This window comes from Protopterus annectens, chromosome 9.part0, assembly GCF_019279795.1.
Source record: "Protopterus annectens isolate FY-2018-M chromosome 9.part0, PAN1.0, whole genome shotgun sequence".
In the NCBI taxonomy this organism is placed as follows: domain Eukaryota; kingdom Metazoa; phylum Chordata; order Ceratodontiformes; family Protopteridae; genus Protopterus; species Protopterus annectens.
Window position 1 is genome coordinate 730,669,070 of NC_056743.1, and position 24,481 is coordinate 730,693,550.

General features: G+C 46.0%; 1 protein-coding gene across 3 annotated transcripts in view; it reads left to right on the forward strand.

Moving 5' to 3' along the window:
- Positions 1–24,481, forward strand: part of SNRNP70 (small nuclear ribonucleoprotein U1 subunit 70) — a 718,845-nt gene that overhangs the window by 629,147 nt on the left and 65,217 nt on the right. For all 3 annotated transcript variants that reach the window (XM_044083355.1, XM_044083354.1, XM_044083353.1), the window contains one exon: positions 16,209–16,296. In XM_044083355.1, the coding sequence (XP_043939290.1) occupies positions 16,209–16,296 (88 nt within the window). The remainder of the gene's footprint in view (positions 1–16,208; positions 16,297–24,481) is intronic.

Consider the following 24,481-nt stretch of genomic DNA (forward strand, 5'->3'; position numbering starts at 1 on the left):
CAGAAAACCAGACCGGTACTAGAGAGTCCCTGATTCACACACATTTTTCTTTAAGAATCCTACTGCTGACCCTGAGGTAGTTTCTCAAGGGCCTAAAGGAATTTAAGCAACCTCTGCTAAGAATCCCTCTCTTTCGGATAGATGGATTCCTGAGCACTAGACAGGGTAAAAAAGTAAACACCTCAGCTACTCTTGATATCAGTTCTATATGCTGAAACTTCAGCAACATACCCTGAAACGCTTTTAACAAAAGATGTCTTCCTTTTCTGCTTGAGCAGAATCTAAAGAATTACAACAGTTAATGCATTCTGCAAGTCAAGTAACTAAACACACCTTACACTGTGGTTTTGACTCCCTAGAAGCTTCTTGCAAGGCAGCAGTCGCTGGATCTGTCATTAGAAGGCTTGCATGGCTTAAGGAACAGCCCCTACCAGACCATGTCAAATCTAAACTGTTGGATGCCCCTTTGAACATAGATAACTTTGGCACTAAGGCAGAAGAGGTCTTAAAAAAGATGGAAGAAAAAGCAAAATATATGCAAACAGTTAAGGACTTCTTGCAGGTCCAGCAGGCATTGTCCCACCAAACACTGGTCCTTTCCTGTTTCCAGTAGACCAGTTCAGCCTAGACCCTGGGGAACCAGACCTCCCAGACAGCAGCCACAGGGAATGCAGAGATCTAAGCAGTGGACTACCTCCACTTCAAAACCAGGGAGTTCTAAGCTACCCCCTTGTGGTAAGAACTCACAATGACTCACCCCCTCCCTCTGCCCACCTTCACTTACCCTTAGGAGGAAACCTCTGCTTTCACGCAAGCACCTGGGCCACCATTACCAAAGACCACTGGGTTTTGAGCATAGTGTTTCAGGGGTACATGGTTTCCTTCCACACCCTTCCAACCCCAAAAGGGTTCCCAGATCTACCACCAAACCAGTGGGCAGAGGCTCAAAAGCAAATCCTTTCCCTGCTGTCTGAGGGCAGTAGAGCACGTTCCTGCAAAACAGGCCAAGGTTTCTACTCTAGACTTTTCCTGGTGCCCAGAAAAGAGGGCACCTGGCGCCCTATCCTTGTATCAATTCTAAACACCTTCCTGGTTATTCCAAACTTCAAAATGCTCACTCCCCTGCTACCCATGGTCTCCAAGGACGCTTGGCTAGCCGCCCTAGATCTAAGAGGCCTACTTCCCCATTCCTATCAGGAAATCTTGCAGGAAATACCTCCGTTTCAGGGCAGGATTTCAGCACTTTCTGTTCTGTGCGCTTCCCTTTGGCTTATCCACTGCTCCAGGAGATGTTCTTCATTCCACATTGCTGCAGTCCTAACTATTGGGTAGTCCGCTGTCCAGTCGGCCCGAATACCAAAGTATATGGCTGACGTCGGTCAGGGCGCATTAGACTGACGTCAGTACGTCAGGGTACTAATGCGCATGACCGACGTCATATCCTCAGTCTTTTTTGCCGCATGGTCCGATGCAGAAGCAATTTTGCGAGTGCAGGTTGGCGTTCTGAAAGTTTCTGAAGTCAGAGTTTCAGACCGAATCAAAGTTGGCTAAGTACCCCGTTGGGGAATATTTTGGTTTTTTCTTGTCTCAGTATTTAACCGGATGTCAGAAAAAGTGAATAACTGTATTTCTTGTGGGAAACAGATACCTCATAGGGATTACCATACTTTGTGTATACCTTGTTTAGGGCCTGAGCACGACGTTGTTGGATGCTGCTCTTGTGCTAGATTTAACAAACGCACTATTAAGAGAAGGTTAGACTGTGCCAGGTTAGTTTTTGGGAAGCGTTGTAATTATAAAATGCCGTCGGAGGTTCCGACGCCCGCTTCGGCCAAAAAGCGCAAGGACAAAGCAGCAAAGCCTAGAGTGGAAGAACCGACAGTCCCAGACGTCGGATCTTTAGAAGGCTCAGTGGAGCCGGAGGTTTTGCCAGGTGTTTCTTTGGAGTCTCAGGGAGAGACTTTACTGTTACAGGATGTATCCTCGCAGGAAGTAGGCCAGGCTGAAGGGGCTTCTCAGGTGGCTGTTCTTCCCTCTCTTCCTAGGGTGGTTAGAGCCTCCCCTTCTGTTTCCAAGGCTTCTTTGAGAGGCAGGCCAAGTTTAACTTCAGTGGGGTTTCTCCTAGTGCTTCAGGGTCTTTGCCTAAGAAACATATGCTTAAAATGGCAGAGGATTTGATTACTATGATTAGAGGTTCTATGGGCCCTCCTGATAAGAGGGCTAGGGTGGAACCTCAGTATGACAGTTTTCAGCAATGTTCGAGGCTTCTGAGTCTTCGGCTGAAGACTTGCAGGAGTATCCTCCTTATTCTGATTCTGATGTGGATGATTCTACTCCTTCAGCTTCTCCTCCTGAGGATTTTTCATTTTCAGAGACTCTGCATTCCATGAGGGAGCATTTTAAATGGGAAGGTCAAGATTTCTCTGATTCCAGGAAGAGGCTTAGGGAATTCTTGTTTTACCCCAGCATAGGCCTTTAGCTATACCTCCTGTTCTGAATGTGGTGGAAGATGTTTTTGCAGAGGCTTCCTCAATCCTGATTCTTTGCCTCCTGCCCCAGTTAAACCGGATAGGTACTATAGGGTGCCTGAAGCTCATAAGTATCTTTTAAGAGTCCTAGGGCAGACCCGAAACTGTCTCTCAGGGGCCTAAAGGTGTGAAGGCCTCTGTTGTTAAAAATCCTGTTCCTCCTGATAAAGAGGCAAGGGCTTTGGATAGATGGGGAAAGAAAGTGTATACTTCTTCCACTTTAGCCATGAGGGCGTTGAATTGTCAGTTTCACATGTTAAAATATCAGAATTATCTCCTTTCACAATTGAAATCTAAGGTGGATGCTCTGGCAGAAGGTATTGAGTGTAAAGAGTTGCAGGATTTAGTTCATGTGTCTGAACAGGTGGGTAAACATTCCTTGCAATGTGGTTTTGATGCTGTGCAGGCCTCCTCGAGGGTGGCTGCCACTGGTTCTGTTCTTCGTAGGCATGCCTGGTTGAGAGATCAGAATTTAGCTGAGCATGTTAAAACAAGGATTTTGGAAGCTCCTTTGCAGTCTGATGTGTTGTTTGGTTCGCCTGTGGAAGCAGTCTTAAAGAAAATGGAGGACAAGGCTAAGTCTATGCAAACTGTTAAGGATTTTTTGCAGGTGCAGCCTCCGAAGTTTAGTAGAAATTGGCCTACTAAGGGATGGACTTATCCTGCTTATGATTCCCAGTCTAGGGGTAGGTCTAGACGTGGTAGGGGCAGAGCTCAAGGTTCTTTTAGGCCTAGGACAGGGAGTTCCCCTGCTCAGACTTCTGGTGAGGGCAGGGGTCAGTCCTTTCGTAAGCAGACCCAATGACCTGCCTTTTCAGCTGCCAGTACATTCTCGCCTGGCAGCACCTTTGGGAGGAAGGCTGTCTCTTTTCAAAGAAAATTGGGATTTAATTACCCAAGACAGATGGGTTCTGGATATCATTCACCACGGTTACAGGTTTTATTTCCATACCATGCCTCCTTTCAAAGGCATGCCAGACATTCCTCCTCTACAAAGACAAGAGGCTCACAAGCATATTTCTCTGTTGCTCCACATAGGGGCCATTCAGCCAGTTCCTGTGCCAGAAAGGGGCCTAGGATTTTATTCTCGCCTGTTCCTAGTACCGAAGAAGGGGAACACGTGGAGGCCAATTTTGGATTTATCTATCCTCAACACTTATCTGGACATTCCCAAGTTCAAAATGTTGACGTTACAACAGCTTTTACCTCTGCTGGGCAAGGATCACTGGATGGTAACTTTAGATCTCAAGGAAGCTTACCTTCATGTGCCTATAAGACTAAGTTGCAGGAAGTATCTGCGTTTTCGAGCTGGAAATTCTCATTATCAGTTCTCTGCATTGCCCTTTGGCTTATCCACTGCGCCCAGAGTATTCACAAAGGTTCTGGCTCCAGTGATAGCTTACTTCAGGCTAAAAGGAATTCAAATCTATCCTTACTTGGACGACTGCCTGATTCTAGCTCAAGAAAAGGAAGACCTTCTACAGCATTTGGATTGTCATAGCAGTGCTAAGATGCCTAGGGTATTCTGTGAACGAAATAAAGTCCAGTCTAGTACCCTCTCAAGACATGTGCTTTCTGGGTGTGAGACTGAATACAGCAGCCCAGATGGCCTTTTTAACCCCGGACAAACAAAAGAATCTTTCCAGTTACTTCCATCAACTATCTCTTCAGTCCGGGCTGACTGCAAGGACAGTCCTTCAAGCCTTAGGGTTCATGGCATCTTGTATTCTGGTGCTTCCCAATGCCAAACTGCATATGAGGAAGCTGCAATGGTATCTCAAAAATGTATGGACACAGCACTGCCAGGATTTGGACACTGTCATTCAAATAATACCTTGCATTCAAAAGGAATTTTTGTGGTGGGCTCAGGAATGTCACCTAAACAAGGGACTCTGTGACCCGCCCAGAGGCGAGTCAGATTCTAACGACAGATGCCTCAGACATTGCTTGGGGAGCTCATCTAAATGGAAAGTGGATACAAGACAAGTGGCCTGCCAGACTACAGCATCTACATATCAACATGAAAGAGATGTTAGCAGTCCAGTTTGCATTAATGGCTTTCAAGGAGTTACTTCTTCCAGGGCAGGTGTTGATTCTAACAGACAACACAACTGTCATGTGGTACATCAACAAACAAGGGGAACACATTCTTACCCATTGTGCAGGCAAGCAATGATTTTATGGGAGACTGCGCTCAGCTTGCAACTAACTCTTCAGGCAAGGTTTCTGCCGAGCACAGAACTCCTTAGCAGATGTGTTAAGCAGACAAATCATGGATCCCCACGAGTGGAAACTGGATCTTCATGTATTTCAAAATTGACAGTGTCATGGGGAACTCCAGACATAGATCTGTTCGCTTCTCCACTAAACCACCAGCTGCCAAAGTTTTGCACAAAGAGGTTTCATCACACAGCTTGGAAAGTGGATGCTCTTTCTTTCAGTTGGAAAAATCTTCATGTGTATGCTTTTCCACCTCTGCCTCTTCTCCCAAAGGTGCTTCTAAAGGTCAGACAAGACAAGCCAAGGATGATTTTAATAGCTCCAGATTGGCCTCGGCAGCACTGGTACCCATTACTGAGGAGTCTGGTAAGGAAGCCTCCATGGCCTTTACCCTTGATTCCACACCTGTTGTCTCAGAGGGACGGTCACCTGCTCAATGTCAAGCTTCAATCTCTTCATCTAACAGCCTGGCATATTCTGTTTTGAAAGACAGCAGGTCTCAACTTCCTCAACAAGTTTTAAATGTGATTATGGAAGCCAGAAGACCTAGTACAAGGAAAGTGTGCAGAAAAATGGAAGAGATTTTTATTTTGGAGTGCAGCAAACAATTTGGAGATTTCTGAGCCTAATTTGAGTGTGGCTCTTCAATATCTTACTGAGTTATTGGACAAAGGTTTGTCTTTCTCTTCCATTAAGATTCATGCTGCAGCAATTTCAGCTCACTATGATTGTGACCCACCATTGTTTTCGCATCCTTTGTTCAAGCAATTTCTTAGAGGGCAAAGAATATAAGACCCCCACGTAGAGCTCCTACTCCTGCTTGGGATCTCAATTTTGTGTTGGAGAAACTTACTCTACAACCTTTTGAGCCTCGGCTACTGCTGAATTGAAATATTTGTCATGGAAGACTGCTTTTTGTTGGCCATTACTTCTGCAAGAAGGGTTTCTGAGTTGCAGGCCCTTATGGCGGTAGAGCCTTTTTGATTTTTCATAAGGATAGGGTATCTTTACGTACTAATCCTTCCTTTATGCCTAAGGTGGTTTCTAGTGTGGCTTTAAACCAAACTATTAATTTGCCTACTTTTAATGCAGATCCCCAAAATAAAGGGGAAAAGATTTTGCACACTTTAGATGTACACAGGCAATTGCGTTATTATTTGAGCAGGACTAAGGATTTTAGGCAGTCTCAGCAGTTGTTTGTTTCTTTTGCTTTGGGTTCAGGGCAAGCCTGTGTCAAAACAAACTATTTCTAGGTGGATTGGGTTTTGCATTGCATTTTGTTATTCCCATCATGGCAAGGAGATTCCAGCTGGAATTAGGCCTCATTCCACTAGGGCTACTGCCACTTCTACAGCATTTCTAAGGGGGGTGGCCACTAAGGATATTTTGGAGGCAGCTACTTGGAGTTCAGTGCATACTTTCTCTAAGCATTATCACCTTCCTCTCTAAGTCTAGGGCTGGTTTTGCCACAGCTATTTTGCAAGGCATGTTGTCAGTTCCTGCTTCCTTATGATTTGCCAGCCTCCCTTACCTCTGCTTTGGGATTCTACCCAATAGTTAGGACTGCAGCAATGTGGAATGAAGAACATAGTACAGCTTTGTACCTACCATAAATGTAGATGTTCGAGGATCCACATTGCTGCAGTCCAATTTACCCTCCCTCCTTCCCCTCTGTGTTTAAGGGTGGTTGTGTAGGTGAGGTTATATTCTGGTAATTTTGTATATATTGTACATATTTTTGGTGCAGGTATGTTTGGAATTTTTGGTTTTGGCCTTAGCTTTTCAGGGTCTTCTGACATCTGGGGCAAGAAAAGACTGAGGATATGACGTCGGTCATGCGCATTAGTACCCTGACGTACTGACGTCAGTCTAATGCGCCCTGACCGACGTCAGCCATATACTTTGGTATTCGGGCCGACTGGACAGCGGACTACCCAATAGTTAGGACTGCAGCAATGTGGATCCTCGAACATCTACATTTATGGTAGGTACAAAACTGTACTTTTTCACAAAATATCTGGCTCCGGCCATTGCCTTTTGCAGACAGAGAAATGTTCAGATTTACTCATACTTAGATGACTGCCTAATTCAGGCAGACAGCCAGGAAAAGCTGCCTTTTTCAGGCACCTGGGCTGCGTCAAGACCCTTCTAACCTTCCTAGGATACACAGTCAAAAATAAATCCAAACGAGCCCGCCCAAAGGATTATTTTCCTGGGAACAAGCTAGGACACAGCATCGCAGATGGCATACCTGACACCAGAGAAACAAATTTTCCTCACAGACTACTTTTCTCAACTAGCCACCAAGCCCCAGCTATCTGCAAGGAAAATCCTGCAAGCTCTGGGTTTCGTGGCATCTTGCATACTACTCATTCCATATGCCAGACTGCATATGAGGATACTTCAGTGGTACCTAAAAAGCCTTTAGTGTCGAACACGTTCAAGACCTGGAAACTCTACCTATAATTCCCTGCATCAGAAAAGATTTTCTTTGATGGGCAGCAGCATGATCCCACAACAAGGGACTTTCTCACCACCCCCCTCTGCCCAGACCCTCACCACAGATGTCAGACTATGCGTTGAGTGCACACCTGGACAGCAGGTACATACAGGGCCAATGGAGCCCCCCAGCAAATCCCTTGGCCCATAGTCTAAAAGAGATGATGGCTGTGCAGCATGCATTGATGGCTGTCAAGCCCCTTCTTGCTCCTTGGGCTTTCCTTATCAAAACAGACAACACCACTGTAATGTGGTACATCAACAAACAGGGAGGGACTCTCTCCTATCCTTTATACAGGCTGGCAATGACCCTTTGGTGCACAGCCTTTGCCATTAGACTTCACCTGTTAGCGCAATTCCTGCCAGGCTCTCTGCTCTCTGGCAGACCGATTAAGCAGAAATCTTTTGGACCCACATGAGTGGCAGCTCAACAGAAGAACCTTCACCCTGATAACTCGAAAATGGGGCACTCCGCACATCGACCTCTTTGCCTCCCACACCAACCATCAGCTCAGCAAATTCTGCACCAGGGAGCATCACTGCATGGCTTGGAAAGTGGATGCCCTGTCCTTCCCCGGGTCAACCTTTCAGTCTGTGCCTTTCCTCCACTACCTCTCACCCCTAGGGTACTGTTCAGAATAAAGGAGGAAAAACCAAGGACCAGTCTGATAGCTCCAGACTGGCCCCAGCAGCACTTGTACCCCTTGCTGCGCAACCTGTCACCACTGCCTCCATGGCACCTTTCTCAGATTCCAAGCCTCCTGATCCAGAGGGAAGGGGAAATCATGCATCCCCAATTGCGCATCCCCAATTGCACACACTCAAGTTTGGCAGCTTGGCTTATTCCCTAACTCTGAACCAATCTGCCAACCTTGGTAAACCGGTCCTAGATTTTCTGAGGCCAGACGCCCTAGCACCAGGAAGTCTTATGCTGACAAATGGAAAAGGTTCTGTGCCTGGATCCAGGCTAAGGGAGCCAGTACGGCACAACTCTCCCTCTCTCTCATCCTGGATTATTTAGCTGACCCTATTACACAGTGGCCTATCTTCTTCCTCTCTCTAAAAATTCATCCCTCTGCTATTTCTGCTCATTTTCCCACTGAGCAGCCCCTTTTTTCACTCCCTTTGATCAGTTTCGTAGAGGGGCTAGCTACTTGAAGCCACCCAAAAGGGCTCCAACTCCAGCTTGGGACCAACTTTGTGTTGGAAAAGCACACCCTGCCCCTATTCGAACCAACTTCTTCTGCAGAGCTAACATTTATCTCCTGGAAAACTGCTTTCCTTTTGGCCATCACTTCAGCCGGAAGAGTCTCTGAGCTGCAAGCGCTCATGGCTGTAGAACCCTTCATCTTCCATGCTGACAGGGTATCCCTCGGAACTAACCCATCCTTCATGCCCAAGGTGGTGTCCAGTGTGGCTCTCAACCAATCCATTTGCCCACCTTTTTCCCTAATCCCCAAAACAAGGGGGAAAGGATTCTGCACTCTCTCTAGATGTGTGCAGACAGCTCATTCTGTCTAGATAGGATTAAATCCTTCAGAAAGTCGGATCAACTGCTGGTTAGCTTTGCTACAGGGGCAGAAGGCAAAGCCATCTCCAAACAAACCATCTCCTAATGGATAGCACACTGCATCCATTTTTGCTACAAACATGGAAAGCCTCCCCCAAGGGGGCCAGGATGTACTCCACTGCAACTTTCCTCATTGGAGTCCCCACCAGGGAGATCTGGAGGCTGCCACCTGGACATTTGTTCATATTTTTTTTACCAAGCATTACCACCTGCCTCTCAATCAAATCCAGGGCAGGGTTTGCCTCTGCAGTTGTGCAGGGCATCCTAAGCAGCCCCTAGTTTCCTTTACTGTCTCCATCCTTTTCCTCAGCTTTGGGAATCGACCCAAATGTGATGACTGCAACAGTGAAACACTAAGAACATAGTACAGTTGTGTACACAACTGTAAATGTCGATGTTAGTGTATTCACTGTGGCAGTCCTGGTTTCCCTCCCTCCATCCCCCTTTTTTCTCTTTCCTTACAAGGGACATATTAGTATTTATTTTCCACTGGCGGGGCTCTACCACCAGAACATGGCTCCTATTTGGGGGTGACAGGTTAGGGCAAGAAAAACTGATGTAATGGCATCGGCTGCCTTACTTTATACTACTGACAACCTGACGTCAGACCAGGAGCGACAGCAACTGACGCAGAAATACTGTGTCTGGTATTCGGGCAACCCTGGCTGAGAACCCAAATGTGATGACTGCAATAGTGAATACTCGAAAATCTGCATTTATGGTAAGTGTACACAACTGTAATTTCTGCGGTTTGTGAGTGCAGGCATCACATTTAAGGTCCCTGGTTTATGGCCCTACGTGTGATGTCCTACGCACCAGCAGCAACCAGGCTTAAGCTTTTGCATAGGAGCAGACGTTCGGGTCGTCTGAGCCAGAGGATCCCACAGTAAGAATATTGCAATACAGAAGAGAAGTGCATCTGCGGTTAATGTAAGATTTTACACAACTATTCTTTCCTTTTAATTGGTTGTTTTAATATTGAAGCACATTTTTAATGTTTTATTGTCTTCCTAGTTTCCTGTGATTGCCTTTTTCCCTTTTTCTGAAGAAGGGTCACAAACTAAAGAGATGAAGGTGCTAAAACCTGTAGGTGTTTTTCATGTTTCACTGTTGCAGTCCTGACTTGGGGAATTTCCCACTATTTCCCCTCGTCCTGAAGCCAGTGGGCACCCTATCAGATGTCACTGTTTGGGTATAAAGGGAGTTTGCCGGTGTTGTAATATTTCATTCTTGCTGTTGGAACCCAAAGCAGAGTCGTAGTCAGTGCATTGATTGTTCACACCAGAGAAAGAAAGACATCTAAAGCCAGGTACCCCGTTGGGAAACTTTTTAATGTTTTTTATGACTGTCAGAGAACGTTGACAGTCTCCGCTGTGGCAAACTCGTACCACACCAGGGCTTTCATTCCTTTGATTTTTTTGGGTCCAGAGCACATTGCGGTCAGTTTTGCACTTTCCTTAGCACAACTGTCAAGTGTCTGGCTGACATTCTAGTTAACATTTCAAATGAGTCTTCAGACATTCACGTACCATGTCATCTCACTGGTTGAGTTGCACATCTCCCAAGGAGGAAAATGAAAAAGCGCTTCTAATTTAGGACCTCTTGACTATACTCATTCAGTGTTGGCCAATCCTCCTAGGCTTGTGATTTTCAAGGTGACTTCACAGCCCCCTTCGACTGAGGTGGTCCACAGTACCTTTCCTGGAGTTCAGTATGCTTGTGTCACTCTTCCTTACAAGCTGAGGGAGTTGGCTCATTGGTTGGCTCCAGAACTGCTTCGTATGCTCTGCTTCCAGTGACTGATTAAAAAAAAAAAATTGCCTTTGTCATCTGATCACTTAAGCGTACTGCATGCAGGAGTCTGTTCCCCATCCAGGTACTGCTGCAGAGGTCAGCCCTACTGCTGCAGAGGTCAGCCCTAGGCCAAAACCTAAGGCCCATTCACAAAAAAGCTACTCCCACCTTACCTCAACCTAGGCCTACCGGCTCCTACTCCCTGGGCTTCCAGCAAGAACTAGTGAAGTTTGCTGAGGACTTGGTTTCCTTGTTCAGATCCAGACACCTCCCTGCCCATGAAACATCCCCTTGTAACAGAAAGAGGAACACCCTGCCACAGGAATTTTGATTGTCTTGGATAATTTTGATTGTGATGAATCCACCCTTGTGTAGGGTGCATCTGTTGCTTCCTATGGGGATTATGAATGAGGAGAACCTTGCGTCAGCCTCCCCCCGACTATATTTCTTTTGGGGAGACACTGTATACCCTGAGGGAGCATTGCAGATGGGAAGTTCAGGGCTACCTCCAATCCAAGAAGAGAATTGGTGAATTTCTCCAAGAGGATTAGCAAATTTTTTAATCTTCCTGAGCTTAAACACACTGCCATTTCCACTGTCTTAAAGGTGGTAGATGTTGTCGTCTTTGCAACCAGACTCTGCTCCCTGCTTTTCAAAAGCCTGACAGATTTACAGGGTTCTAGATTCCCGCAATCATCTTTTCAAGAACCCTGTGGCAGACTCAATGCCCTAAGGGAGCAAAAGCTACCTTTTCCAAAAAAATCCTTTGCCTACAGACGAGGAAAGCAGAGCCTTAGGTTTAGAAAGTCTACACCTCTGCTGCCCTTGTCATGTGGGCTTGGAGTTGCCATTTTCATATAATGAAGTACCAGGAAACTTTTCTTGACCAGATTTAAAACTGACGGAGATTAAAATTAAGGCCCACTTTAATGGGTCTAAGTAACTCCTGCTCTCAGGTGGCTAAACATTCTCTGCACTGCTGCTGTGATACCTTGGAAGCCTGCAGAAGTATCCTAGGATAGAGGCTCTGTCATTCGAAGACATGGCTGACTGAGGGAGCATTCCCTTCCTGAGCATGTCAAATCCAATATCCTAGATGCCCCCTCAGACTTATTTTCTTTTCAGGTTCTGAGGCTGACACTGTCATTAAGAAAATGGAGGATAAGGCCAGGTCCATGCAAACTGTCAAGGGCTTTCTTCAGTTCCAACCTCCTCGATTCAGTCAGAGTTCTCTTAGCAAATTGTTTCTTTCCAGCACCCCTGTCTTTGCCTAGACCAAGGAACCCCCATTGGAAAAGGAACTAGACAGTATAAACGGTGGCAGTCCAATCTTATTAGGCCTTTGGGATCACATCCCCAGGGATTTAGCAGCAAGTAGTCATGACTCTTGCATGGCAGTCCCTTCCACAAATCCCTGCTCCCCTCTTCCCCCAAAGTTAGGGGGAGTACTCACTTCACGCAAGAACTGGATTCTTATTACTGGAGCCTATGAATGCTAAACATCATTCAGAAACATCACAAACTGAAGTTCAAACAACCTGTGATTCACTCAGGCTTCCCGGACCTCCTTCCAAACAAGAGACAGAGCCCTTAATCCAAATAGAGCTTCTGTATGCTCAAGGATCTTGGAACATGTATCAAAACATTTACAAATGAAAAGGTGTTAACTGCAAACTTTTCTTAGTTCCCAGAAGAGGGTATATTGCAGCCAATTCTAGACTTGTCAAGGCTCAGCCAATTCTTACAAGTCCCAGAATTCAAAGTGCTAACTCTACAGAAACTGATCGTGAGTACCCCCAACACCTTTGTGGTAACCTTGGATCTCAAAGATGCATACTTCCATATCCCCATAGAGGAATTGCTCAGAAGGTTATTGTACTTCATGAGGTGTTGAGGCAGTATGAATTCTGTGCTCTGCCCTTTGGCTTATCTACTGCACCCAGGGTCTTCACAAAATACTTATCCTTGGTGATGGCCTTCTGCAGGACCAAGGGAACTCAGATTTACTCTTTAAGACAGTTGCTGTATTCAGGCAACATGCCTAGAAAAATTCAAAACAGAACTGCTTTATACCAAACACTAACCTCAGTAGGGTTCACCATCAATACACACACATCTCAATCCCTATGAACAGAATTTTCTTGGAGCCTTACTGGACTTGGATCTTCAAAAGGCTTTCCTTTCTCCAGACAAGATTATCTTCCTAATTATTTCCAGAATATATTGGGCTGGAAATATCTCACAGCCCGAGTATCTCAGGACCCTGGGATGCATGGCCTCTTGTATTCTCATGACCCCCCCCCCCCCTTGCCAGACTGCATATGAAGAAACTCCAGTGGTATTTCAAAAATGTGTATTGCCAACATTCTCACTTTAAGAATAAAACTACTTCCCTGACTCGGGAAAGAGTTTGCTTGGTGGGCCCCAAGCATGTACGCTCAGTCCGGGCCCTCCCTCAGAACCAAAATCTAAGAACAGATGCATTGGAAATGGCCTGGGAGCCTATTTCTCCAACCTCCAGAATAACCCAAGTTTAAAAAACACCCACCAATCTAAAAACTATCGGTCTTAAAAGGCCTGATTGCCTTCCAAAAGAAATGGAAACTTGGAGTCCTTCTGTGGAAGACAGGAATACCACAGTTGTGGTACATAAATAAGCGGTTGGGGGGTCCACTCTTACCACTTTGTCACCTAGCCATGGACCTTTGGGAAACTGCAAACTTCCTCGGGCTGCACCTCCATGCATACCTGCCAGGAGAAACCAGTCAACTAATGGAGCATCTCAGTGGGAGCTTGTCAAACCCCCACAAGTGACAGCTGCATCAGGAAGTATTTCTTAGCATAGCGGAGAAATGGAGTGCCACAGATAGACCTTTTTGCCAGTAAAGAAAATGCTCGTTTGAAAGTTTTGCTCCTGGAACAAAATAAGTCCGCTTAGAGAACAGATACTGTGTTCCTTTCCTTTCATTGGACAGGCCTATTCCTCTATGCCCCCCCCCCCGTACCACTACTGCCTAGGGTATTGCTGAAAATAAGGGAAGAGGGGCCAAGGGTGATTCTGATAACCCCAGATTGGCTGAGACGGTACTGGTACCCTCCTCTGTTTACTCAGTCTAACCAGCAGGGAGCCATTGCAGCTGTCACAGAGAGTTAACCTGCTAATTCAAAACGTGCACAATAATTCACCCCAAATTGACAGCTTGGATGATGCTTTGATCCCATGAATGATGTTGCTACTCAACAAGCCAGTCCTGGACATTCTAAAAGGACCAGGAAACCTAGCACTAGAAAGTCTCACTCTGTCATATGGAAAGGATTCATTCTTTGGTGCAGACAAAAGGGACAAAATCCTAAAATTCAGATCCCTTTCATTCTGTCATACTTATCCAGCCTGTTAGGGTGCGTCTCCTCTAAAAATCCATGCTTCAGCTATTACTGCCCGTCTACCTTCTCAGCCTCCTTTTTTCACATCCCTTTATAAAGCAGTTTGGGAAGGGTTGCCCACGTTAAGCCTCCCAGAAAACCGCTTGTTCCTCTCTGGGACCTTTAATTTCATTCTGGATAAGCTAACCCTTTGAATCAGCGGCTTCAGCAGAATTCCTGACTTGGAAGACTGCCTTCCTACTAGCCATCGTCTCAACCAGAAGGGTGCAGAGCTTCAGGCCCTTGTGTGTAGAGTCTTTCTTTCTGTACCAGCCCTTCCTTTATGCCCAAGACATTTTTAAACCAGACCATATGCTTAATGTTCTTAATGTTCAGGACAAGGGAGAAGGGTCCTCCATTCTTCAGATGTGCATAGGCAACTGTTACTACTTGGGCAGAACCAAAAATGTCAGGAAATTAGGCCAACTTTTTGTGGCCTTTGCCAGTTGCTCTGAGGGGGAGATGAGGTTCAAAAACAATTTCCAAATGCATCTCCCACTTTATCTCCTTTTCTTACAGCCATCATGGTAAAAACCCTCTTGATGCACTGAGGTCACATTCCACTAGGGCTACTGCTACCTCTGCCTTTCTCAAAGTGGTGGCCACAAAGGACATTTTAAAGTAGCTGTTTGGTCCTCTGTGCACGCCTTCACCAAACATTGCCATCGTGCTAACCTTTCTAAGTCCTGAGCAGGATTTACCACTGCCATTTTGCAGGGCATCGTCTCCTCTCCTTAATCTTCCCATCCACCCTGTTTTTCAGCTTTGAGAATCATACCACAAGTCAGGATTGCAGCTGTGAAACATGAACATATTACAGTTGTGTACACTTATAAATATAGATGTTCTTCCACTCCCTCTGCTCTTGACCTGTAGGATAGACATTCACTCACAGGGTAGCCCTTTCTTTTTTAAACTTATCCTGGAATAAAGGTCCCAAATTCTTGCCCCCAACAAGTAGGAGCCCCCCAGTGTGTCCTTGAGGTCAGGAAAGTAGTCATGTGGCCAGTTGATTCCCTTTATACCCAAAAGTAATGACATCTGATAGGGCATCCCCTTGCTTCAGGAGGAGAGGAAAAGATTCCTGGTAGTTGGGCTGGACAAGGGCTTCCATTGTGGAAGTCCCACAGCAGTAGATATGCCCGAACGTCTACATTTATGGTAAGTGTACACATCTGTACATTGCCTGGTTGTAGCATTTCATTTGAGTTTTTTCTTTTACTGAATTTGCGCACTTGTTTCCTAAAACCTAGGTATGTTAGTGTGTTCAGTTTGCCAACTGCATTCTGTCAGTTGGCTGGATAGCCTCCCAGTAGAAAATAGTTAAGGCTCACTGTATCAGGGAGTACTCCTTTTGTACCTCCTTCAGAAATGTCATTGCTGTTTGCATTTGTGCAGTGGTCTTTGGTAACACTTTCACCAAACATTGCAACTACAGCTCGTAGTTTGTCTACATTTGAGAAGTTTGGTCTCCCCCTCAGATCAGGTTTAGGGTACTTCCTTTCACTTTGCTGATTGGTATTCTACCAAGTCAAGAATTTGTAAGTGCAGGTATTGATTAGATGCAACATATCCTTAACGTGCCAAGTGGTTCCTTTGTACATAAATGCTGTCCTGCTATCCTCTTGTAAATAAGCGATCCTTCAGTCATTGGCTAACCTTGTGTGTTAAGCTGGGCAGGTACACATTAATAATCTGTTTGTTGTAAATTCATTAATTCCCCATTTTTTTTTTTTTTTTATTTGCTTCTGGGTGCTTGTTGCCGAGTAAAGAAATGTGGTTATATTTGATGTCAGTGCAGGTTTAGCAAACATGTTGCATCATAGATCACATTGGCATCTCTAAATGATTGTACTGAGACACTTGATACAGATGTACTACAGAACCAAGGTCCTATCATAGAGGGACTCTGGATCATTTGGTATGCAAGATCTTCTACACATTCTCAACATTTAAAGTTTTCCTCATCCTGCTAAATTGCTATTTTAATTCAGTTGCTTGTCAGTCAGTGATGTGAATGGACTTTAGCCAGAAGTGCAGCTACACAGGTAAGGATAACATGTAGCTGTGCAGAGCGCCAAGAATTGCCAAGTCATTTTCTAGAGCAGTTTGTGACGCATTAAGAAATGGGGGATGCAAGTATAATACTGCTAGCATTTTTATTAATTTTGTAGGTGGTGGTCTGGGTGGCACCAGAAGAGGTGGTGCTGATGTCAACATAAGACACTCTGGTAGAGATGACGCATCTAGGTATGATGAAAGGTGAGTCTTTGATTATTCCTAAATAGTTTACTGCATGGTAAATTTTAAAACATTTTTTTATTTGCTTTTGAAGCTTAAATTTCTATGTTAAGCTAATCTGTACTTCTGGATAGAATTGATTTTGGGGAGAGGGACTTCTTAGCATTAGTGCATTTTGGTCATTGCGATTCTTGCAGTTTGCAATCTCAACAAGAATCCACTCATAGTAGAAGTTATCTGATGCCCGTGCTCATTTTATCTTCTGTTATGGATACAGTTCCGAGCCTTGGAACACATTCTGCCATTACTACAGCTTGCGAAAGGCAAAAACTCTCAAGCCTAACTCTTATCCACAGTGCTCCTCTTTTAGTTACCTCAGATCTCGTTTGTCTCCATGACGCTCATTTGCCATTACTCCCAAGCTAAATAAAACTTAGATATTCAATTTTTTTTAAAGTTTATACTTTTATCTTTAGTAGTTAACCTTCCCACTTTATTTACCACACTTAAATTTATCCTCTCCTCTTTCCATACACTTTGGTGTATTCTAGGCTATCATCGTTGATGGTTTTTCCTTCTCCCATACACCTCTGAGTATTCTTGGCTATAGTTATATTTTCTTCCTGTTTCTTTTGTTAACTTCCTGAAAGACTGAATTTTTCTTTTTTTTTTTTTTTTTTGCGGTTTTGAAGCTGTGTGCGCCATATATGTGTGTGGTTTGTATAACCGGCCTCTGGTCATCAATTTACAAATTTTAAAAATTTTCTCAACATGGCAGGTAAACCTCTAAAGTTGGTTCCAGAAATGTGGGCGCAATTCCTAATTCCTGTGTCCGCACATCAGCTGTGTGTTTGTCTAGGGCCCTGTTCACCTTTCAAGAAGACTGTTTTATATGCCACAGTTTGTTACAGGATACTGGAGAGACTTAAACTTCTGTTGAAGGGTATGTTTCCGCCTTTAGTGAGGCTTTATCCGGTGTTGACAAAGCCAAGAGTAAAACAGATGCATCTTCATCTTCCTCTTCCAAAGTTATGGAAAAACCAAAAAAAGAACCCCATCTGTGCTTTCCACTGTGTCATCACAGTCCTCGAAAACGACAGTTCGGTTCCTTTAAAATCAGTCCCGAAAGGACCTACGGAATTCAGTTTATCAGATCATTGTCTTCGTCACGTAGCATTTAGGTGCAGGAGCATTTTGATTTTTCGACACCAAAAGTTTCTGCGCAGACATTTCTTCTATTGACTATGTCTACACTGAGTAAACTAATTCAGCCATCTATAATGGATCTTACAGGGCATCATATTAACCTTCTGTCGACCCCTTTGCTGGAAGGATGCCTTTGCTCTTTCTGGAAAGGCCAAAATCACCCTCCACCCTTTCTGTTCCACCAAGAGCTTGACTGAAGATGGTGTGGAGAGGTTGGTGTATGATACTCTGGGTGAGAGGGTCAAGTACCTGTTTCGTCCCAGCCTCCTGTGGTATGGGAGCAAATTCTTCCTCTCTCCCTCTAGGTTTTCCTCCACTGACTTCGGCATCATATGAGTTCTTAGCTCCAAACTGCCCTGCGCCAACTCCCATCTGTTAGGGAGAAATCTCTATTTGGAACTGGTTCTTGCTCTAAGGTCTTCAGGCCCTTCAGATTTGGAGGCTTCATGGGGCCAGGTCTGGGGGACATGAAGTCAACAGCTGTTTTTTCGGAACAGCTTCTGCACCTTGGGGTTTTTTTCTCAGAGGCAGTCTCCTTGAAGCGAGGAGTGACACAGACCCGAGGTGTTTTTTTGTTCCGGGCTTCCTTCTCTCTTCAGGGTGTCCAGCTTTACAAGCCATGTGGAGACTTCTGACTGTCGCAGTCAGTAGGCCCCTTCCACCTCAGAGCCAGTGTCCCTTTCCTCCTCACCCCCAGATATTCATCCTGCATTCCCACTGAGTCAGTGTGCCAAGACCACAGGAGTCTCTACAACAGATGTGAAATTGTTCAATCTCGCAGTTTGTTCTTACGCACTGGTTCGGAGCCGATCCTCTGCTCCGAGTCGGCCGCATCACAAGCTCTGTATCTAAGACGCTCGAGGCACAGTCTATATCCCATGATCCTCCTCTGCTATCCCTCAGATCTAGTTTGTCGCTGCAGCAGATCGTGTCGGAGAGCTTGGACCAGTAAAAGCTTTTGTATTTTCAAACTTTTTTGGGGATTTAGAGCTATTTAAAGCTAGTTATCTTAGTAATTAATAGTTGTGTGTTTAGGGCTTCCCTTTTATATATTTACATAGTGTTTCGGCTGAGGCCTATTTAGTATATATATATATATATATATATATATATATATATATATATATATATATATATATATATATATATACTTCTTATATATACAATAGATAGTCCTTAAAATTTGCTGTGGTGTTGGACTATTTTTTCAAGTTATTGGTCAAGTTAGTTACTTGTTTTAGACATGGCAGAGAAAGCCAAGTCTGGATTCAAAAGATGTCAGTGTGGACAGAAAATGTCCATCACAGACCATCATGCTTCTTGAGTCTACTGTCTTGGCCCTCTCCACCTGCAGGAGGACTGTTCTATTTGTCACTTCTTCAGTGGAAGGGTCATGATGGAAAGGCGCAGGAAGTTGATCGAAAGGGGCTTGCTAAAGCCAGACTTTCAAGAAGGCTGATCAGGCGTCAAACTCTTCGAAGGTATCTGCGCCCAGGTCATCGACTCAGAGCAACTCTACTAAGGTTCGGTTGCCGGCTCCACAGACCTCAGGGCCAAGCATCGAGTGATTATCTCTGATAGAGGCCCAGGTCTTGGAGCTGGTGTCGGAGGTGCCTCCATCCTCGATCCTTCGGTGGCATCTTCGGCCCCTTCGACCCATTCTTCCAGGCCATTATCTGGCACTGACGTGGATCGAGTGGTACAGAAGCTCATGGAGAACACGGCTCTTTCCAAACTCATTGCGGTTTCATCCCAATTGGTATCGAAACTTGAAGCCCTCCCTGTGTCTCCGGCAGATCCTCTTTCGAGACCCATCGAGTCCTCTGAGCCGGGAGAAGAGGAACCAATTATTGAGCCCTCGGTGCCGAAGCCGCCTTTAGTGCGATCGGCACCACTGACCTCCACTTTCTCAGAGCAGACTCTCTCCTCTGTTCCGGGGCGGATAGTCGAACCGAACTCTTTGTTCCGACTCTTCCCCTCTGAGCCTCTGCACAGATTAGCTCAGCTGCATCCTCTGGGTCAAAGCCCGTGGTCCCAGTTTTGGGGAAACTACCGTGCTCTTCGGATCCGGTGGGGACCTCTGCCCGGGGCTCCGATGCCTTCGACGTCATGAGGAAGGTCTTGTCTGAAAAGACATTTACTTCATCGGAGTAGTCTTCTCCTTCCCCCAAAGGGCCACGTTCTTTCTGTACCCTCGATCCCTGCCAAGCGTAGAGACCCAATGCTTTAGCCAGCCCCAGAGGGTGTCCCCTGTTCCTCGGAAGCTTTACCAGATGACCCCTCTGACAGTCCCGAGGAAGAGATTGTGCAAGAGGAGGCACATTGATTCCCCACAGGAGTCATTGACATCGGACACCGATTTGGATGAGTCAGAGGAGTCCCCACAGTCCCCCTCTGAGGATGTCTCATTTGCTGACATCCTGGAGATCTTGAAGCAGAGGGGTGATTGGCAGACTCTCGCCCCCACTAAGGACGAATCGGTGTTGCTGAAGGCGTTTGGGGCTCAGCCTTCTACCTCCTGGGTGACACCGCCCTTCGATGATTTAATGGACCTAATAGCTCGAAGGGCATGGGAGACTCCAGATTCAGCGGATCCAGTCCCTCGGAGGCCGAATAAATATATCACTGCCCCCCAGGACAAAACTTATCTTACTAAAGGAGTCCCAGTTGATGCTATGGTGGTAGCGGCAGCCACGAAGAAGGAAATGTCAGAGACATCTTCCTCTGTCCATCCTCCTAACAAGGATTCTAGGACTATGGATAGGTATGGGAAGCGTTTTCAGTTCAGTGACTTTTTCCATGTGTTCGCTGAACTACCTTACGCACTTAACGCGTCTTCAGAGAGATCTACTTAAGGAGCTGGAAGATGCTCTCCAGGGTAACACAGATGCTGCTGTCTCGGACAAGGTAACAGCACAGCTTAACACCCTCACTTCGATAGTGAACTCATCCATGAGGCTCATTTCGTATGCGGCCGAAGGTTCGAGTAGGGCTGCAGCTTCAGCAATTGCTCTGTGGAGACTATCTATCCTGGATGCGCCTGTGCTCCTTTGCGGAAGCCTTCAAGCCTTCAAGTCTTTCTTTACCAATGCCCCTTTTGATGGTGCCACTCTGTTTGGACCCAAAGTAAAGGAGACTCTCACTCGGTGTGAGCAAGAAGGTAAGACCCTGTCTGCCATAAGGGTCCGTTTTTCCGCCCTGATCAGACCGTACCCCAAAGGACAGAGGCAGAAAAATGTGGTTCTGAAAGACTCTGGGATCTTTCCAGTCCACACAGAGTGATGCCCCCTCCAGAGGCAGAGGAGGGGGGAGAAATGGAAGACGCCGCCCAGGCAGCAGAGGGGGTCCGCAGAACCAGGGTGACAGGGATAGCATCCCTGGGAAACCCTTCCAGCACTCCTGAGTGGAGGCCCGACTGTCCTGCTCTGGAGGCAGTCGTGGGTCGCTTGGCTTTATACCCAGAGGCCTGACTAAATCTCACTTCAGATTCTTGGGTAAAAAGCATAGTAACCAGAGGATACAACATCCCATTTATAACCATTCCCCCCCCATCAGAAGAGATTTCCAGATGTTCCACCCAATCTGCAAGATCAAGCAGCCATAAAAATAAGAAAGCTGCTCGAAAGAGTCATCCAACCAGTCCCGGCGGACCGGATAGGATCCGGAACTTACTCAAGGTTCTTTTTAGTTCCAAAGAAAACAGGAGACCGGAGGCCAATATTGGACCTCAGCAAATTCAACACCTTCGTAAAGAAGGAAAAATTCCGGATGGTCACGCTACAATCGATCCTTCACTTTCTACAGAAGGGCGATTGGATGTGCTTTATAGATCTCAGGGACGCGTACTAACACATCTAAATGGCCAGAGCATCCAGAGATTACCTGCGCTTCTGGCTGGGAGCCAGTCATTTCCAATTTCGAGCTCTGCCCTTTGGTCTCACCTCAGCCCCCAGGGTGTTCACCAAATGCATGGCAGTAGTGGCGTCCCACCTGAGGCAGCTAGGATTCCGGGTGTTTCCGTATCTGGACGACTGGCTCCTCACCGCCACCACCAAGCATCATCTTGTACAAGCCAGGGACTACACAATCAACCTTTGTTCCCGTTTAGGAATCTGTCAACTTTGAAAAATCTGCCTTATCGCCCTCACAGCATGTCTCATTCATAGGGGCGGAGTTAGATACTACTACAGCTCTGATCAAGCTTCCTCAGATAAGACTGTCAGCCCTTGGGGATTGGGTCGCGATTCTTCTTCGGAACAAGAAAGCTTCTGCTGTACAAGTGCTGAAAGCCCTGGGCATGATGGCAGCTACCCTTATTGCAGTTCCTCTGGGCAGGATGCACATGAGGGTCCTCCAGTGACTGCTCTTCGCACAGTGGTCGTTCCAACAACTTCCTTTGTCACACAACATTTTGATCACGGAATCTTGCATACGGGATCTTCGGTGGTGGTTGAACAGCCAAGATCTAACTATAGGTTGCCCGTTTGTACTACCCAGCCCTACAGCCACAATAACCACGGACGTTTCCCTGATGGGGTGGGGGGGACTTTTTCAGGGGAGAATGGTCCAAGGAGAATGGTCCAAGATGGAGTACAATCTGCACATCAATGTCCTGGAGTTGAGAGCAGTGTTTCTAGCGTTGCAACACTCACAAATCCCTACCTCTAGGAACAGTGGCAGTTCAGACGGACAATATGTCAGTGGTCTGGTACATAAACAAACAGGGTGAAACCAGGTCTTACCCATTATGCAGAGAGGCCCTGAGAATTTGGCAATGGGCTGCGTCCACAGGCCGCTTTCTGATAGCAACGCACATCCCGGGGTCATCCAACGTCATCGCGGACAGGTTGAGCAGAGCCATCCTGTTGCCACACGAGTGGTCCCTCAAAAATCAAGTGGCGGAGAGGATTTTCCGCAGATGGGGCCAGCCTTGCTGCGATCTTTTTGCATCCCCCTTAAATGCCAAATGCAGAAGCTACTTTGCCCTACTTCCCTCTCCAGGGGGTGCCCCCAGGGACACACTGGTGCACGATTGGCCCCCGGGTCTCCTATATGCATTTCCTCCTGTTCCTTTGATACCCAAATTCTTACAGAAAGCCAGGAGTCTGGAAAGGACGATTATTCTAATAGCACCATTCTGGCCTCAACAGATCTGGTTTCCCTTTCTTCGAACCCACCAGATGGAGGAACTGTGGATTCTGGACCCCAGTGCCAGACCTATTAACTCACTCGTCGGGAGTTCCTCACCCATCTATTCAGTCCCTCAAACTGACAGCTTGGCTGCTCTGCTTCCCAATTTAGCCAGGTCGGATGTTTTGTTCCCAGCAGTACAGCACATTCTAGTCTCTTCCCACAAAGCTTCCACCAGGAAACTATACAGGAGCAAATGGAAACGTTTTGCGTGTTGGGCATCAGGGCAAGGTATAGATCCCTTGGTGGCCCCGATACACAAAATCTTGGAATTTTTATCTACACTTTCAAGAAGGGGCATCTACATCCACGATAAGAGTACAGTTAGCTGCCATATCTAACTTTCATGTAGGTGAAGGGGGCTCTACAGTTATGTCCCACAGACTTTGTAGAGCTTTCATGAGGGGGTACCTTTCACCTCCGTCCACCCATTCGGGATTCGGTTTTTCCATGGAACTTGAATTTGATGTTATCCCAACTTATGTTGCCACCCTTTGAACCAGCTTCAACGTGTCCACTTAAGTATTTGTCTTGGAAGACACTTTTTCTTTGTCACTTCAGCTCGTAGAATATCAGAGCTTCAGGCCTTGTCCGTTAGGCCACCATACATTGTTTTCCATCCAGAGTCTCTTTGCGTTCTAATCAGTCATTCCTCCCGAAGGTATGTTCTGTGCTTAATATCAGTCAATCTATAGAGCTTCCCACCTTCTTCAAAAACCATTCGAACAAGTTGGAATACATGCTGCACAAATTGGATGTACATAGGCAGCTGAGATTTTATCTGGACAGAACAAAGGATTGCAGGAAATTGGATCAACTGTTTGTTTCATTCGCAGATAAGAAGGACATGGCAGTAACAAAATGCACGTTATCCAAATGGCTTTCGGACTGCATAAATTTTGTCTATTCAGCTTCAAAACAACCACTTCTGTTCAAGCCTAAGGCTCATTCTACTAGGGCCGTTTCTACTTCTCTAGCCCATGCCGCTCGTCTACCGTAGGATACTATTTGTGCGGCGGCGACGTGGGCTAAGCCTCATATCTTTGTTACTCACTACAAAGTGGACAGGACCTCCAAGGACAGGGCATCCTTTGGTTCCACTGTTCTTAGGAGCGTTCTTCCGCGAGTCACCCAGGGTAACTGAGTTAGGGACGCTACCCGTGTGTAAGAACAAAGGGCAAGATCGAACAATTTCACATAAAGAAGTTATGTTCTTTCCATAATGTTCCATGTGAATTGTTCATCTCGCCTTTGTTCTTACATCCCCTCCTTCCTTAACCCACCGCGTTCTGGAAGAACGGGTACAACTAGTGTCTGGTTGGTCTTCCCGGGGTTATCTACACTACCTAGTAATTGGTAGGTGACACATTAGGTATACACCTATCTGTATTTAGTTCAGATGTTTCAGGTTCAACTGTGTGATTGCGTGAGCGTTAGACGCAGTGGTTAGTAGTGCGTTCTGGATTCTCGCAAACTAGATCTGAGGGATAGCAGAGGAAGATCATGGGATATAGACTGTGCCTCGAGCTTCTCTTAGATGCAGAGCTTGTGATGCGGCCGACTCGGAGCCGATCCAAGAACAAAGGCGAAATGAACAATTCACATGGAACGTTATGGTAAGAACATAACTTTTTCTCTTATTACCTCCCCAGATCATCCCACTGAGGAGACCAGTGAAGAAAGTGCAAGAGGAAGCACTTGGATTCCTCGGAGAAATCTCTCACCAAAGATGTAGACTCTGAAGTTGAGGGATCCCTGGGATCACCCCTTGATATCTTCTTTGGAGACATCCTGAAATATTTAAACAGAG